The 14,695-nt window shown below is 42.6% G+C and overlaps 1 protein-coding gene across 1 annotated transcript in view; it reads right to left on the bottom strand.

The window, feature by feature from the left end:
* Positions 1-13,170, bottom strand: part of LOC311142183 (serine/threonine-protein kinase 32A-like) — an 87,922-nt gene extending 74,752 nt beyond the window's left edge. The window contains exons 1-3 of the mRNA XM_084177777.1: positions 13,114-13,170; positions 8,218-8,273; positions 6,664-6,815 (exon numbers count right to left, since the gene is read on the bottom strand). Of these exons, the coding sequence (XP_084033903.1) occupies positions 6,664-6,815; positions 8,218-8,273; positions 13,114-13,165 (260 nt within the window). The 5' untranslated portion in view covers positions 13,166-13,170. The remainder of the gene's footprint in view (positions 1-6,663; positions 6,816-8,217; positions 8,274-13,113) is intronic.
* Positions 13,171-14,695: the final 1,525 nt, after the last annotated feature.

Genomic DNA, 14,695 nt, shown 5'->3' with positions numbered 1-14,695 from the left:
TCCACCTGTGGTAAATTCAATTGATTGGACATCATTTGGAAAGGCACACACCTGTCTATATAAGGTCCCACAGTTGACAGTGCGTGACAGAGCAAAAACCAAGCCACGAGGTCAAAGGAATTGTCTGTAGACAGGACTGTGTCGAGGTACAGATCTGGGGGAAGGGCACCAAAACGTTTCTGCAGCATTGAAGGTACCCAATAAAACAGTGGCCTCCATCATTCTTAAATGGAAGAAGTTTGGAACCACCAAAACTCTTCCTAGAGCTGGCCGCCCAGCCAAACTGAGCAATTGGGGAAGAAGGGCCTTAGTCAGGGAGGTGACCAAGAACCCAATGGTCACTCTGACAGAGCTCTAGAGTTCTTCTGTGGAGATGGGAGAAACTTCCAGAAGGACAACCATATCTGCAGCACTCTACCAATTAGGCCTTTATGGTAGAGTGGCCAGATGGAAGCCACTCCTCAGTAAAAGGCACATGACAGCCCGCTTGGAGTTTGCCAAAAGGCACCTAAAGACTCTCAGACCATGAGAAACAAGATTATCTTTTTTTATGTAACCAAGATTGAACTCTTTGGCCTGTGCCCAGTGGGAAACATGGAATGTATGGCAGTAAGACTAATAATAGGCTTGTTTACTCTATGCAGGTGACCTTCCTGGTTAAGTAAAGGACAAAGAGTGGAGAACCATGTTTGATGCATTATGACGACAAAAAAAAAGAAGCATGTTGAATATAAGAAGCAAGACACTTCACTACTTCACTGATGCCAATGAGCATTCTTGGCCACGCACTTCATTCACTTCAACGCGTTGTTCATCTTCATTGTGGATTCAATGAAGGAGTTCCTGACTTGTGATGCTCGCCACAGGATGTGCAGTGCAGTGAGAAAGAAAATTCACCTTCAATAACAACATCTCTTCCATCAGTGTCTCTGCTCCAGACAGTTTCTGTGACTGCAACAGCTCAGGAGTTCGCCCAGCCCAGCCAGCTTAATAATAATAACAATATATGCCATTTAGCAGACAATTTTATCCAAAGTGACTTACAGTCATGCAGGCTTACATTTTATGGGTGGCCCAGTAATCGAACCCACAATCTTGGTGTTATAGGCGCCATTCTCTACCAACTGAGCCATACAAAACCACAAAAGCCCTGTATGTCTCTACGAAGGCTACTTCTGTGTCATCCATAGTAAAAATACATGCTGGTCTTGGCAAAGTTTACTGGCTGAAATTGCTGACCAATCAGTCTGTTACCAACCCTTAGTAAACTTTTGGAAAAAATAGTGTTTGACCAGATACAATGCTATTTTACAGTAAACAAATTGACAACAGACTTTCAGCACGCTTATAAGGAAGGACATTCAACAAGCACAGCACTTACACAAATGACTTATGATTGGCTGAGAGAAATTGATGATAAAAAGATTGTGGGGGCTGTTTTGTTAGACTTCAGTGCGACTTTTGACATTATCGATCATAGTCTGCTGCTGGAAAAACGTATGTGTTATGGCTTTACACCCCCTGGTCCTCTGTAGCTCAGCTGGTAGAGCACGGCGCTTGTAACGCCAAGGTAGTGGGTTCGATCCCCGGGACCACCCATAGACAAAAAAATGTATGCACGCATGACTGTAAGTCGCTTTGGATAAAAGCGTCTGCTAAATGGCATATTATATTATTATTATTATTATATTGTGGATAAAGAGTTCCTTGTCTAACAGAACACAGAGGGTGTTCTTTAATGGAAGCCTCTCCAACATAATCCAGGTAGAATCAGGAATTCCCCAGGGCAGCTGTCTAGGCCCCTTACTTTTTTCAATCTTTACTAACAACATGCCACTAGCTTTGAGTTAAGCCAGTGTGTCTATGTATGCGGATGACTTAACACTATACACGTCAGCTACTACAGCGACTGAAATGACTGCAACACATAACAAAGAGCTGCAGTTAGTTTCAGAATGGGTGGCAGGGAATAAGATAGTCCTAAATATTTCAAAAACTAAAAGCATTGTATTTGGGACAAATCATTCACTAAACCCTAAACCTCAACTAAATATTGTAATGAATAATGTGGAAATTGAGCAAGTTGATGTGACTAAACCACTTGGAGTAACCCTGGATTGTAAACTGTGATGGTCAAAACATATTGATACAACAGTAGCTAAGATGGGGAGAAGTCTGTCCATATTAAAGCGCAGCTCTGCCTTCTTAACAACACTATCAACAAGGCAGGACCTACAGGCCCTAGTTTTGTCGCACCTGGACTACTGTTCAGTCGTGTGGTCAGGTGCCACAAAGAGATGATATGATATGCATATCAATCTCTCATGGCTCAAAGTGGAGGAGAGATTGACTTCATCACTCCTTGTTTTTGCAGGAAGTGTTGACAAGCTGAATGCACCGAGCTGTCTGTTTAAACTACTAGCACACAGCTCGGACACCCATGCTTACCCCACAAGACATGCCAACAGAGGTCTCTTCACAATCTCCAAGTCCAGAACAGACTATGGGAGGAGCACAGTACTACATGGAGCCATGACTACGTGGAACTCTATTCCACATCAGGTAACTGATGCAAGCAGTAGAATCAGATTTAAAAAACAGATAAAAAAACATCTTATGGAACAGCGGGGACTGTGAACAGACACACACACACAGTTACAGACACACGCACACACACGCTAGCATGCACTCTACATTGACATTGACATGTACATTGTAATAATGTTATATGATGTACTGTTTTATCTTTTGTTTTATGTGTAATGTAAGTGCCTTAATGTGTTTGGACCCCAGGAAGAGTAGCTGCTGCTTTGGCAGGAACTAATGGGGATCCCTAAAAAATACACATACCGAGGCTGGCCCCTCTCTCTCTCTCTCTCTCTCTCTCTCTCTCTCTCTCTCTCTCTCTCTCTCTCTCTCTCTCTCTCTCTCTCTCTCTCTTTCTCTCTATCTCTCTCTCTCTTTCTCTCTCGCTCTCTCTGTCTCTGTGTCAGTCAGTGTCTACTTCTCACCTTGACACAGCGTGAGGATTGCTGGGTGGGGCCCATAGGGTTCTGGTCAAAAGTAGCGCATTATGTAGGGAATAGGGTGCCATTTGGGACGCAGGATGTCTGTAACAGGGCACTGCCAGAAAGGGCTCCCCTTACAAATTGGCAGTAAGTGCCACAAGGGCACATCAATACAGCGTCAGTACCACAGTCTTAGTACTGTCTTGGTGTAGTAGTTGTGGTAGACCTGGTACTCCTTATTGGAGAATAGACTTCTATCCATTCTCTGTGGAATAAAAGACATGACTACAGGACTACAGACATGACTGAAGACAGGACTACAGGACCACAGGCAGGACTACAGGACTACAGACATGACTACAGGACTACAGACAGAACTACAGAACTACAGACAGGACCACATGCAGGACTACAGGAATACAGGACTACAGACAGGACTACAGAACTACAGACATGACTACAGACAGGACTAAAGGACTACAAAAAGGACTACAGACAGGACTACATGAAGGACAACATGACTACAGACAGGACGACAGTACGACAGACAGGACTGCAGACAGGACTGTAGACAGGTCTACAGGACCACAGACAGGACTACAGACAGAGAGTAGACAGGGCTACAGGACCACAGACAGGGCTACATGACTACAGACAGGACGACATGATGACAGACAATACTGCAGACAGGACTATAGACAGGTCTACAGGACCACAGACAGGACTACATGACTACAGACATGACTACAGACAGGACTACAGACAGTACTACAGACAGAACTACAGGACTACATACAAGACTACAGACATACAATTGACAGGACTACAGACATGACTGAAGACAGGAATACAGGACTACAAGACTACAGACAGGACTTCAAGACTACAGACAGACAGTAGACAGGACTACATGACTACAGTATTACAGACAGGACTACATGACTTCAGACAGGACCACAGACAGGACTACAGGACTACAAGTAGGACTACATGACTACAGACAGGACTACAGGACTACAAACAGGACTACAAACAGGAATACAGGACTATAGGACTACAGACAGGAATACAGACAGGACTACAAGACTACACACATGACTACAGGAGTACAGACAGAGAGTAGACAGGACTACAGGACTATAGACAGGACAGGACTACAAGTTTCAAGTTTCATTAGTCGTATGTACGGGATACACATGGCATACCTCGTCCAACAAAATGCTTACTTGCAGGTTCCTCCTCGACAATGCAACAACAATAAGAAATAATAAAATATAAGAATACGAACATAAAGTAAATGGCTCAGTAGAATAGAATAAACATTTCAGCATAAGTATAGGAAAATATTGCATGAACATTCTTAGCAAACAAAGTAATAATGCAAAAATAGTCGAGCAGGAACCGGCAAGACGTGCACCCTCCTCAGCACCCAGACAGACCGCAGACAGGACTACATCCAGGACTACATCCAGGACTACATCCAGGACTACATCCAGGACTACAGTTCCAAAACTGAGAGGATGAACAATACACATTTTATGGGATGTTACATAGTTCACGTGGCTCAGGGAAGGTTGTGTTTGGATGATGAATGTTGTGTCTGTGGACAGTGTGCTAAAATGATGCATAAGACTACAGACAGACAGAGGCAGGACTACAGACAGGACTACAGGGCTACAGACAGAGAGTAGACAGGACTTTAGGGCTACAGGACTACAGACAGGACTACAGGACTACAGACAGAGAGTAGACAGGACTACAGAAAGGGCTACAGGACTACAGACAGGACTACAGGACTACAGACAGAGAGTAGACAGGACTACAGAAAGGGCTACAGACAGGACTACAGGACTACAGACAGAGAGTAGACAGGACTACAGAAAGGGCTACAGGACTACAGACAGGACTACAGGACTACAGACAGAGAGTAGACAGGACTACAGAAAGGGCTACAGGACTACAGACAGGACTACAGGACTACAGACAGAGAGTAGACAGGACTACAGAAAGGGCTACAGGACTACAGACAGGACTACAGGACTACAGACAGAGAGTAGACAGGACTACAGAAAGGGCTACAGGACTACTTTCTCACGCACGCACCAGATGACACATTCATAGATTTCTAATTGCTCTGTCATTCAGGAGACGAGTCTTTGTTGTTGCTATGCTGAGTGGCTGGCACATACAAACACCTTATCTAAGAGCCAGTGACAACTGCAGTAACTGCAGGGAGGGGGTCAGGGCAGGAGGAGAGGGGGAAAGGAGGAGAGGGGGGAGGCTGGCTGTCGTGTCGCCTGATTGCTCTGCGAGTACAGCAGGAAATCTCCCACACTATGACATGACCTTGAGCTCTTCACTCAGGACAATCATAACTTGACCAACTGGGCAGCTGAGTTGACCTAAGAACACCTTACAGGGAAATCTTCCACTAAAGACCCTGCCAAAAGCATTACCTTCTTCCTGCCTGTTTTTTCTATTGGATTTCTTGTCCCACACAGCAAGCATCGTTCGTTTGTCAGACGTCACCGTTCTTCTACTACGGGCCCCTCTGCTGGACGTTTCTGTTTATTATCCTCCAAATAGTAATTAAAAGATTCAGCCATAGATAGTGAGTCCCTGCCTGCTGCCGATGCTGCCTGCAATAATGAAGAGATTTCCAGACAGAGAAGAGAGAGAAAGAGATAGAGCGAGAGAGAGGGGCAGAAAATACCTGGAGATCTTCAATGTCAAATTAGGAACGAGTCTAAACTATTTCACATTATTGTTAACAGCAAACTCCCAAATAAGAGTGTCTGTGTTTTTACGACAGGGCGAGCCAAAAATATCAGAGTCATCTGAAGCATTTACCTCAGCTTGGAAATCTAAGGGAGGAACACTTTTACAAAATTAGATTAGCAGCCATTCGAGGCATTGAATTGTTGGATCCCAAACTGGACTACAGGAAGTATGGCAGTTATTCATATTCTTTAGCCACACTTGTCAGTCCCTCAGTCCTCCACTCCACTAGCCTCTTCTCTCCTCTGAGTCCAGACACAGCTAGCTTTGCGCCTGGTCTCAGTTCAGTGCCTTTCCTTTTAGAAGCTAACTTCTCAAGGGTGATAAGAGCTGTATCGAGTGTCAAAGACACTCGGGAGCTTTAGTGGTCATCAGCTCCTTTTTGGGGGTCTATACTCACTGGTTTTATGACCCTATCTCTATACAAGGCAAATATGTGGAAGGAATGGAGCTGTTAAAACATTCAATAAATGTGCAGTGAATGATTCATAGTGAGAGATCAACCAACGTAAAGACAATATGTTTTTTGATGACTAACGTCAATATACCTTTACAATGTACTTACTTCAATAAGCCTTCACAAGGCACTACCCACAGGATTGTCAAAGACAAAGAGAGATAGTCTGAGGTTTTGTTCTGCTTCATTGTATAGTGTGTCCTCCTCGATTCTATACGTCAAAGTCTTGGCTGAGCAAACACGTATAGATGTGAGTTTGGAGAGCGCATTCAAGCTTCTGCCATTTTCAAGGTGAGAGTCCTCTCGCTACAGATGAATAACCACAATATCCTCAAAACACTTGTTCCTGACAGTTCCTGTTTTCTTTCTCACACACACACACACACACACACACACACATACATACACACAGAGACTTACCAGAAGTTGACAAGGAAGGGATGCTCGAGATTCCGCATGATCTGCATCTCCTTGAAGACATTGCGGACCTCGTTCCGTTCCACACACTTCAGTTTGTTCATGTACTTCATTGCATACATTTTCTTTGTGTCTTTCTTCTGCACAATGCACACCTAGAAAGAAACAGACAATAGTTATGCATTCATCATGCTATCAACTGAGTTTACTGGAGGGGTTTCTTACTGACCATTACATTGTTGTTTTACTTATATGTAAACACAAGCTGCAAGAAAGCGCATCCATAGAATGTGAAATTTCTTGAAAACAACTGTTCTACTGCATCTGTAACCATGCGCATGAATTACCTGACACATGAAAAAAGTCACAACAGGAAATGTCGGTACAAGTTCATAATTGTCGACCATATAGTTTATTAGGCTACAGATTAAATAAATGATGATGAACTTCACAGGCCGGTGAATGTGCAAGGTGATGAGCTTGATGCTAATTTCCAATAAATATCGAGGGTCTTATTCTGGTGACATGATGATCGGCTGCTTGGCTCCCGTTTGACAAATAAAAATAATCTCGCTCTTATCCATAATAATCTAATGTAGACTAGCCTACCCACACTGTATCTGCCAGCTGTTGGCTAGAGCGCACGTGCCAAGATCAGAGTGGGCACATTTGCTATATAACGCAATACTTTTTGTGACAAAACCATCGGTAGAGTTGAAATTGTGATGGAAACCCAATTGACTTGTTTTTTTTATTTGGTACATGGGAATTTAACCGCAAAAGTAATTTCTATGTGCACTACGTCATCACGCACAGCCTTTTATCTGCAACAACTACGTTTGATGGAAACACATCTCGGGTGGGAAAATGTTCATATTGCACATTTTTGAATATTCGCATTAAAATCTGTCGCCAATTGGATGGAAACCTAGCTTGTGGTTCCCCTTGTCAAGAAAACAAATCAAAACTGATTATTTCAAGTGTAGATATCTAGTTACATAATAATAGCCATTTATCCAACCATAATAGCAGCTTCAATACAACCTGCAACAGCCTAACCATTCACCAGGACTGATACAGATTCATTGCTCTAATAATTTGTGGTGATGCTTTACTGTACATGCACTTTCAAGTCACTAAGGAAGTGATTAAAGTGAGTGATCTAGACCAGTGGTTCCCAACCTTTTTCGGTTACTGTACCACCAACTGAATTTTGCTCTGTCCAGAGTCACCCCTAAAATACTCCCTCATGTGCATTTTACCAGTAAGCCTATGGTCTCATGAGTCTTCTCATCTACCCCCTGTGGATAGACCAAGTACCCCCAGGGGTCCAGGTGCCCACTGATCTAGACCACTGGCACATTTCATCAAGAGAGCTCTGATCAAATCCAATTACTGAACATCAACCATGCACTTTAAATAGACTTATCTGAGATGATAGGGCTAAATTCTGTCCTGAAACTAAATGGTTTGTGTCTGTGTGTGTGTTTCAATTATAAGAAGTTCACTTAGCAGGTTGGTGCTCCTTGACTCGGCAATTTAACAAAACAGACTTACCTTCCCGAAACTTCCTTTCCCGATAGCCCTTAGGATTTGGAAGTGATCGAAATTAACTGTAGAAAAAGAGGAGCATCTGCTCATTTCCATATGCTCAGGGAAACAGCATCACATAAAATCACTATCTTGTTACTGAATAATGAATAAAGTATGGTACTAGAAACAATTGACATTCAGTGTCCTTTTTAAAAGCCTGTGAGGCAGTCTTATAGTCTAAAATGGAAAAGGATCTAAACAGAAATCAGCTGTTTCATTCAGCTCATTATAATAATGCCACAATCAGGTGCAGACAGACTGCGCCCTTCATGAAAAATGAACTTGCGTAGAGAAACTAGAGTTAGTTTACATTATAGCCCAGAAGATGACAACACGCTTCTACAAAGCATTTTAAAGACGTTGCATGTTTTCCACTGAACAAAAGACACATTTCCGTTGACTTTCAGCACTTTCCTGCTATGAGACTTCCATTTCTCTTCAGCACATGTACACTAATTACACTCTCTCCAATTTGGAGACAGTTGTTGGCTGTTTCACAGCCATGGTAACAGGGACAGACGGTTATCCCTCTCTCATTTCACTGTCTCCCAGGGTGCTGTGCAGCTGCCGCCCACTCTCTCACTCTCTGTCCCCCTTCATGTGACCTGGCTGGTGTACCCCCCCCCCCCCCCCCCTCCCTCGGAGCAGATGGATTGGATGCGACAGTTAATGATATGTTCTGTTAGTCATGTATCAGTGGCACTTCCCCTTTCCGCTATTTGTGTTTCACTGTTTACCGGCCCTGCTATTAAAGAAGCACATTGGGCTTCCTCTCTGGAGTGAATATATCATAATATCCTTGGCTTCAGGCTCTGAGCCTAACTCTGGTTGTGATGGGGTTTTAGGGTAGGACAATTGTGGTCTGACTGGGAGGAGACAGCAGAGCAGTCATGTTAGGTTTTAAGGTAGGACAGCTGTTGTCTGACTGGGAGGAGACAGCAAAGCAGTCATGTTAGGTCCACAGAGGCTGCTGTGCCAGTTACTCTGTCTCTCTGTCTATATCTCTGTCTGTCTGTCTGTCTGTCTGTCTGTCTGTCTGTCTGTCTGTCTGTCTGTCTGTCTGTCTGTCTGTCTGTCTGTCTGTCTGTCTGTCTGTCTGTCTGTCTGTCTGTCTGTCTATCTGTCTCTCTCTCTCTCTCTCTCTCTCTCTCTCTCTCTCTCTGTCTTTCTCTATGTCTATATCTCTGTCTGTCTGTCTGTCTGTCTGTCTCTGTCTGTCTGTCTGTCTGTCTGTCTGTCTGTCTGTCTGTCTGTCTGTCTGTCTGTCTGTCTGTCTGTCTGTCTGTCTGTCTGTCTGTCTGTCTGTCTGTCTGTCTGTCTGTCTGTCTGTCTGTCTGTCTCTCTCTCTCTCTGATGTACGTGAGGCTATAGTGGAGCCTCATGTACGCTGCTGAGGAAGTCATACGGTTGCTGTGGCGACTGAAACAGCACCCATGGGTCCCAGTCAGCAGGAGCATGAACAAAGCATGATCACCAGACGGGCGTGTCCAGGGGACTGACAGACAAACAGGGAGGACAGACATACAGACAGGGAGGACAAACAGACAGCCAGGGACTTGGGAGGGAGGGAGGGAGGGAGGGAGGGAGGGAGGGAGGGGCACAGCTTTAGCATGATCGTTAACAGGACAAAGTAATTTCCTACATGTAATACGTAATACACATGACATTATTTTGGTTCCAAGGACAATAGCCAACTGAGTAATACTATAATCCAGCAATCAATGTCACATTGAGTCCCCCAATCAATGTCCCAGGTATTACATGACATCATTGACAGCGACATCATCAGTCCCAGACAGATGAGGTTATATTCAACCACTATTACCACATCTCTACTGTCGAGTGATGCTTTTAAGATTACCCCAGCGTGAGTCAATAAATAATAACGTCCAGTAATTTACTTATTTATTGTTGTGATCACTGACTGAATGCGTGTTTGCTGTAAACAGGAACACTTAATTCCCAATCCCATTCTTAATAGTCTTATAAAACACTCAGTCATGTTGATGTACTAAATCTCTCTCTCTCTCTCTCTCTCTCTCTCTCTCTCTCTCTCTCTCTCTCTCTCTCTCTCTCTCTCTCTCTCTCTCTCTCTCTCTCTCTCCCTCTCCCTCTCCCTCTCTCTCTCTCTCTCTCTCTCATTATCCCTGTTATATTTCTGGCCAACACCAATCCCAGGTGTCCAGGCAGTAAATGTGTGGCATTGGAAAAATTAACACACAGCTGCAATGTCAAAGCCACAACAACAATGTCAAGGAGCTCTCGTTATGTTGACCTCCCAACTTAGATTCTGAGTCAGACATTACTTTTATTATTGAGGTGATGACTTTGTTCATAATGGGTAACTTGTCCTTTCTAACAGGTCGATCCATGGCAGAAGCTCAAATAACAGGAAAGAAAACGTTGAAATAAATGTATGACCTTTACTCTGGCAACGGCATAAGATAACTATGTGGCTCGAGTGACAGCAAACGATGTCCAAAGTGTACGTTCTAGAAAATGTACAATTGTAGGGCCCCGTGTAGCTCAGTTGGTAGAGCATGGCGCTTGCAATGCCAGGGTTGTAGGTTCGATTCCCACGGGGGGCCAGTATGAAAAAATAAATAATGTATGCACTCACTAACTGTAAGTCGCTCTGGATAAGAGCGTCTGCTAAATGACTAAAATGTAGAGATAGAAATAGTACACTATGTCTGTCTGTCAAAGCTGACCAACCAATAAATCAGTGGAAGCTGCTGGGGGGAATGACAGCTCATAATAATGTCTGGAACGGAGTAAATGGAATGGCATCAAACACATAGAAACGATGCGTTTGATACCATTCCACTGATTCTGCTCCAGCCATTACCAAGAGCCTGTCTTCCCCAGTTAAGGTGCCACCAACCTCCTGTGCATTAAATAATCCTATGCTAATACTCTGTCACCTTCATTAATATAATACAGATGAACATTTACAGAACTTGTCTATACTGTTACAGTAACTGTATTCTAGGGAGTGAAGAAGGTTAGCTGTAGAAACCGTAGATCATCACAAAATGTAAAACACCCTCAGATGACAGATACTTAATTATGTAAAATATATAGAAAAAAATAATGGCTTTAATTTAAAAGGGACCCAGCGAGAGACCTTGAATAGCTGATGTACTCTAACTCTGTAGACTCATTGGGGTTTAGCCAAAGTTAGTGAAATTAATCTAGAGGATATTCAGATGTTGAATTCCACTTAGCTAGTATACACTGAGTATACAAAACATTAGGAACACCTGCTCTTTCCATGACATAGACTGACCAGGTGAATCCAGGTGAAAGCTATGAATCCAGGTGAAAGGACATCCAGCCAACTTGACACAACTGTGGGAAGCATTGGAGTCAAAATGGGCCAGCATCCCTGTGGAATGCTTTCGACACCTTGTAGAGTCCATGCCCTGACGAATTGAGGCTGTTCTGAGGGCAAAAGGTGGTGTATCTCAATATTAGGAAGATGTCCTTAATGTTTTGAACACTCAGTGTATAAGCCCAACACAGTGCATATAATTAAATGTAGAACACTATATTATAGGAATTATACTATAGAATCTATATGAAACAATGTCTGCATACCTGGATTATAATTTATGGACATTTTTGTAGGGGTTCATCATTTTTTTGTAAGGGAAAATCAAGTCTGAAATTTCAAATTGGAAATTACAAACTTCAGAAACCTTTTTAAACCTCAAATACACTACAAGCTTAAAATGTCCTGCATTACAGGAAAGTTATACTGCAACAGGGTGATCAAATTAAGATCCTACACCTGTACCATTGCATTGTTCAGAAACACATAGCTACCCTTTGAGACTTTGAGAAATAATGTTAGTAACTGTGGCTTTACCAATGCTTACATTTCTATTTATCTATCTTCTTCATCTGTCTGTTCAATCTGTCATATTATTTTTTGATATAGAGGCTACTAGAATACACCCATAGAAGCTTATACAGGCAAAGACAGATCAAACAGGAAGAATTTCAAATAATCCCCATTGCCCACTTTATAACAGGCTGGCCTGGGTCATTACCAGGGGGAGAACGACTGACCCCTCTCATTGAAGCCACGGAAGTTCAAGGCCGACCACGGTACTGCATTATAGTAATGGTAAAATTGCAATCTTCGTGGTGAATCTTCATGTAAATGAAAAAATGTTTTGAAGACATTCATGGTACCAATAATTGCTTCTAATACACCAGGTGTTCACTGAGCGTACAAAACATTAGGAATTCCTTCCTAATATTGAGTTGCACCCTCTTTTGCCCTCAGAACAGCCTCAATTCGTCAGGGCATGGACTCTACAAGGTGTCGAAAGCATTCCACAGGGATGCTGGCCCATGTTGACTCCAAGGCTTCCCACAGTTGTGTCAAGTTGGCTGGATGTCTTTTGGGTGGTGGACCACTCTTGATACACACAGAAAACTGGTGCACCTGGCACCTACTATCATACCCTGTTCAAAGGCACTTAAATATTTTGTCCTGCCCATTAACCTACAGGACGGTAGCTCTCCAGGAACAGGGTTGGGCAGTTCTGGTCTATGTCATGGAATTTTTGTACACTCAGTGTATGGCCTTCTTGAACAGATTATTTTAAAATTGCACATAGAATAAATTATAAGGATCATTGAGTTCCTGAATGAGTGGGGGCAGCACTGAGCTAGCCTGCAACATCACTTCCTGGAGTAGCTCAAACTGAGCATGTTATGTCTCATGAGACACCATCTTAACTGACTACATTTGGCTTCAATGCCATATTGAGTCTTCACATAGGAATGAATGGTGTCGCGTGATTGATGGCTTTGTCCATTCATATACAGTCATTGGTCATTACTCACTCTCCTCTGTGTCATCTGTGACAGGAGCCTTGTTGGACTGTCCCAGCCCCATGTCTGTTCGCGTATTCCCCAGCCAGGCAGGTCCCTCTCAGCTCAGCATGGAATAGCTCTCCCACAGCCAGGGAGACATAGCCTGGAGCCTGGGCTGGACCACCCTACCTAGAAAGTTGTGAGGCACATTGATGGCACCATGTGTAAGTACATGCTAAGTGCACTGTACAGATGTAGGATCTTAATTTGAGCCAGTTTGCTACAGCAGAAAAATAATCCTGCAGCAACAGGAAATATGAATTATTATGTGGATTATATTTAATGGACATTTTTTGTAGAGTTTGATACATTTTTCGTTAAGGAAAATCAAGTCTGACTTTTTAAAGTGGAAATTACAAACATTAGAAGCCTTTTTAAACCTTGAATACATTACAAGTTTGCATTTCCTGATGTGCAGGAAAATTCTCAGCAACAAAAGAGTGATCAAATTAAGATCCTACATCTGTAAACAGGGTTGGGTAGGTTACTTTCTTAATGTAATCCATTCCAGTTACTAGTCCAAAATTGTCATCAGTAATTTACCTTTTGGATTACCCAAATTTTGTAACGTAATCTGAGTACTTTCAGTGACTTTTGGATTACTTTCCCCTTAAGAGGCATTAGAAGAAGACAAAAATAATCCATCAAACACATTTGGAGTGTCATCCTAATGGTGTCTGATTTATGGTCAGCCTTCCTCAGGTGGAACAAATTTTAAACTTGCAACATTTTTCAATGCTAAATTGAATGTCATTGAGAAAACAGAAACGTGTCATAATGTATTATTTTTCCGCAAATATCCTTTCTGAATTTAAAAGTAATCCAATAAGTAATCATCTAGTTTATCAAAAGTATCTGTCATCTGATAACAATATTTTAGCTCTTAGCCAAACTGATTAGTTACAGTTACATTTTTTTATCAGATGACATGTAGGACATGTAATCAGTTACTCCCCAACCCTGGCTGTAAGTGATTCATCTCGACACCCAGAATCAAATGCAGTCACTAGACACTATTAATAGATTAAAGGCAGGAAAATAGGTCTAGTTCAAAATTGTCCAATAAAGTCCCCCAAACTGTAGGCCTACAATAAATCTATTGACCCAAGTAGGCTGAATTACCTCCATAAAAGTGTACTTTATTCAGTGTAATACATTTCAAGTAGAACATGCTACTAAATACGAAAGTAGCAATAGTTTACTTTCTGAAGGAAAACACAAAAGTAAACTTCATTTTCACTAGGGCCATCTCATCTCTTTTGTCGCCTCTGCAGCCAGCAAAGTGATGAATAATATGAAATTGGAGAACATTAGGCTACTGCTTCTTCCCACCTTTCTTTGATTTATAGTTTAATGGTGTAAAATAATTGAAATCCCACAAACCGTCCCCATACCAACCAGGGCAGGAGGCATACTGTAAAACTATAACCGAGGACGCAAAACTTCAGCCCCCACGTACGTAGCTTGCTTGCACCGTTCAATGTCATCCCTGGGCGTAGCTCGAGTCAAATACAGACAGGTACGACAAGCAGTCCGAATAAAACCGATTACT

The sequence above is a fragment of the Coregonus lavaretus genome (genome assembly GCF_964263955.1).
Source record: "Coregonus lavaretus genome assembly, chromosome: 15".
Taxonomy (NCBI): domain Eukaryota; kingdom Metazoa; phylum Chordata; class Actinopteri; order Salmoniformes; family Salmonidae; genus Coregonus; species Coregonus lavaretus.
Note: the sequence above shows the minus strand (reverse complement) of the source record. Positions and strands in the feature narration are given on the sequence as shown.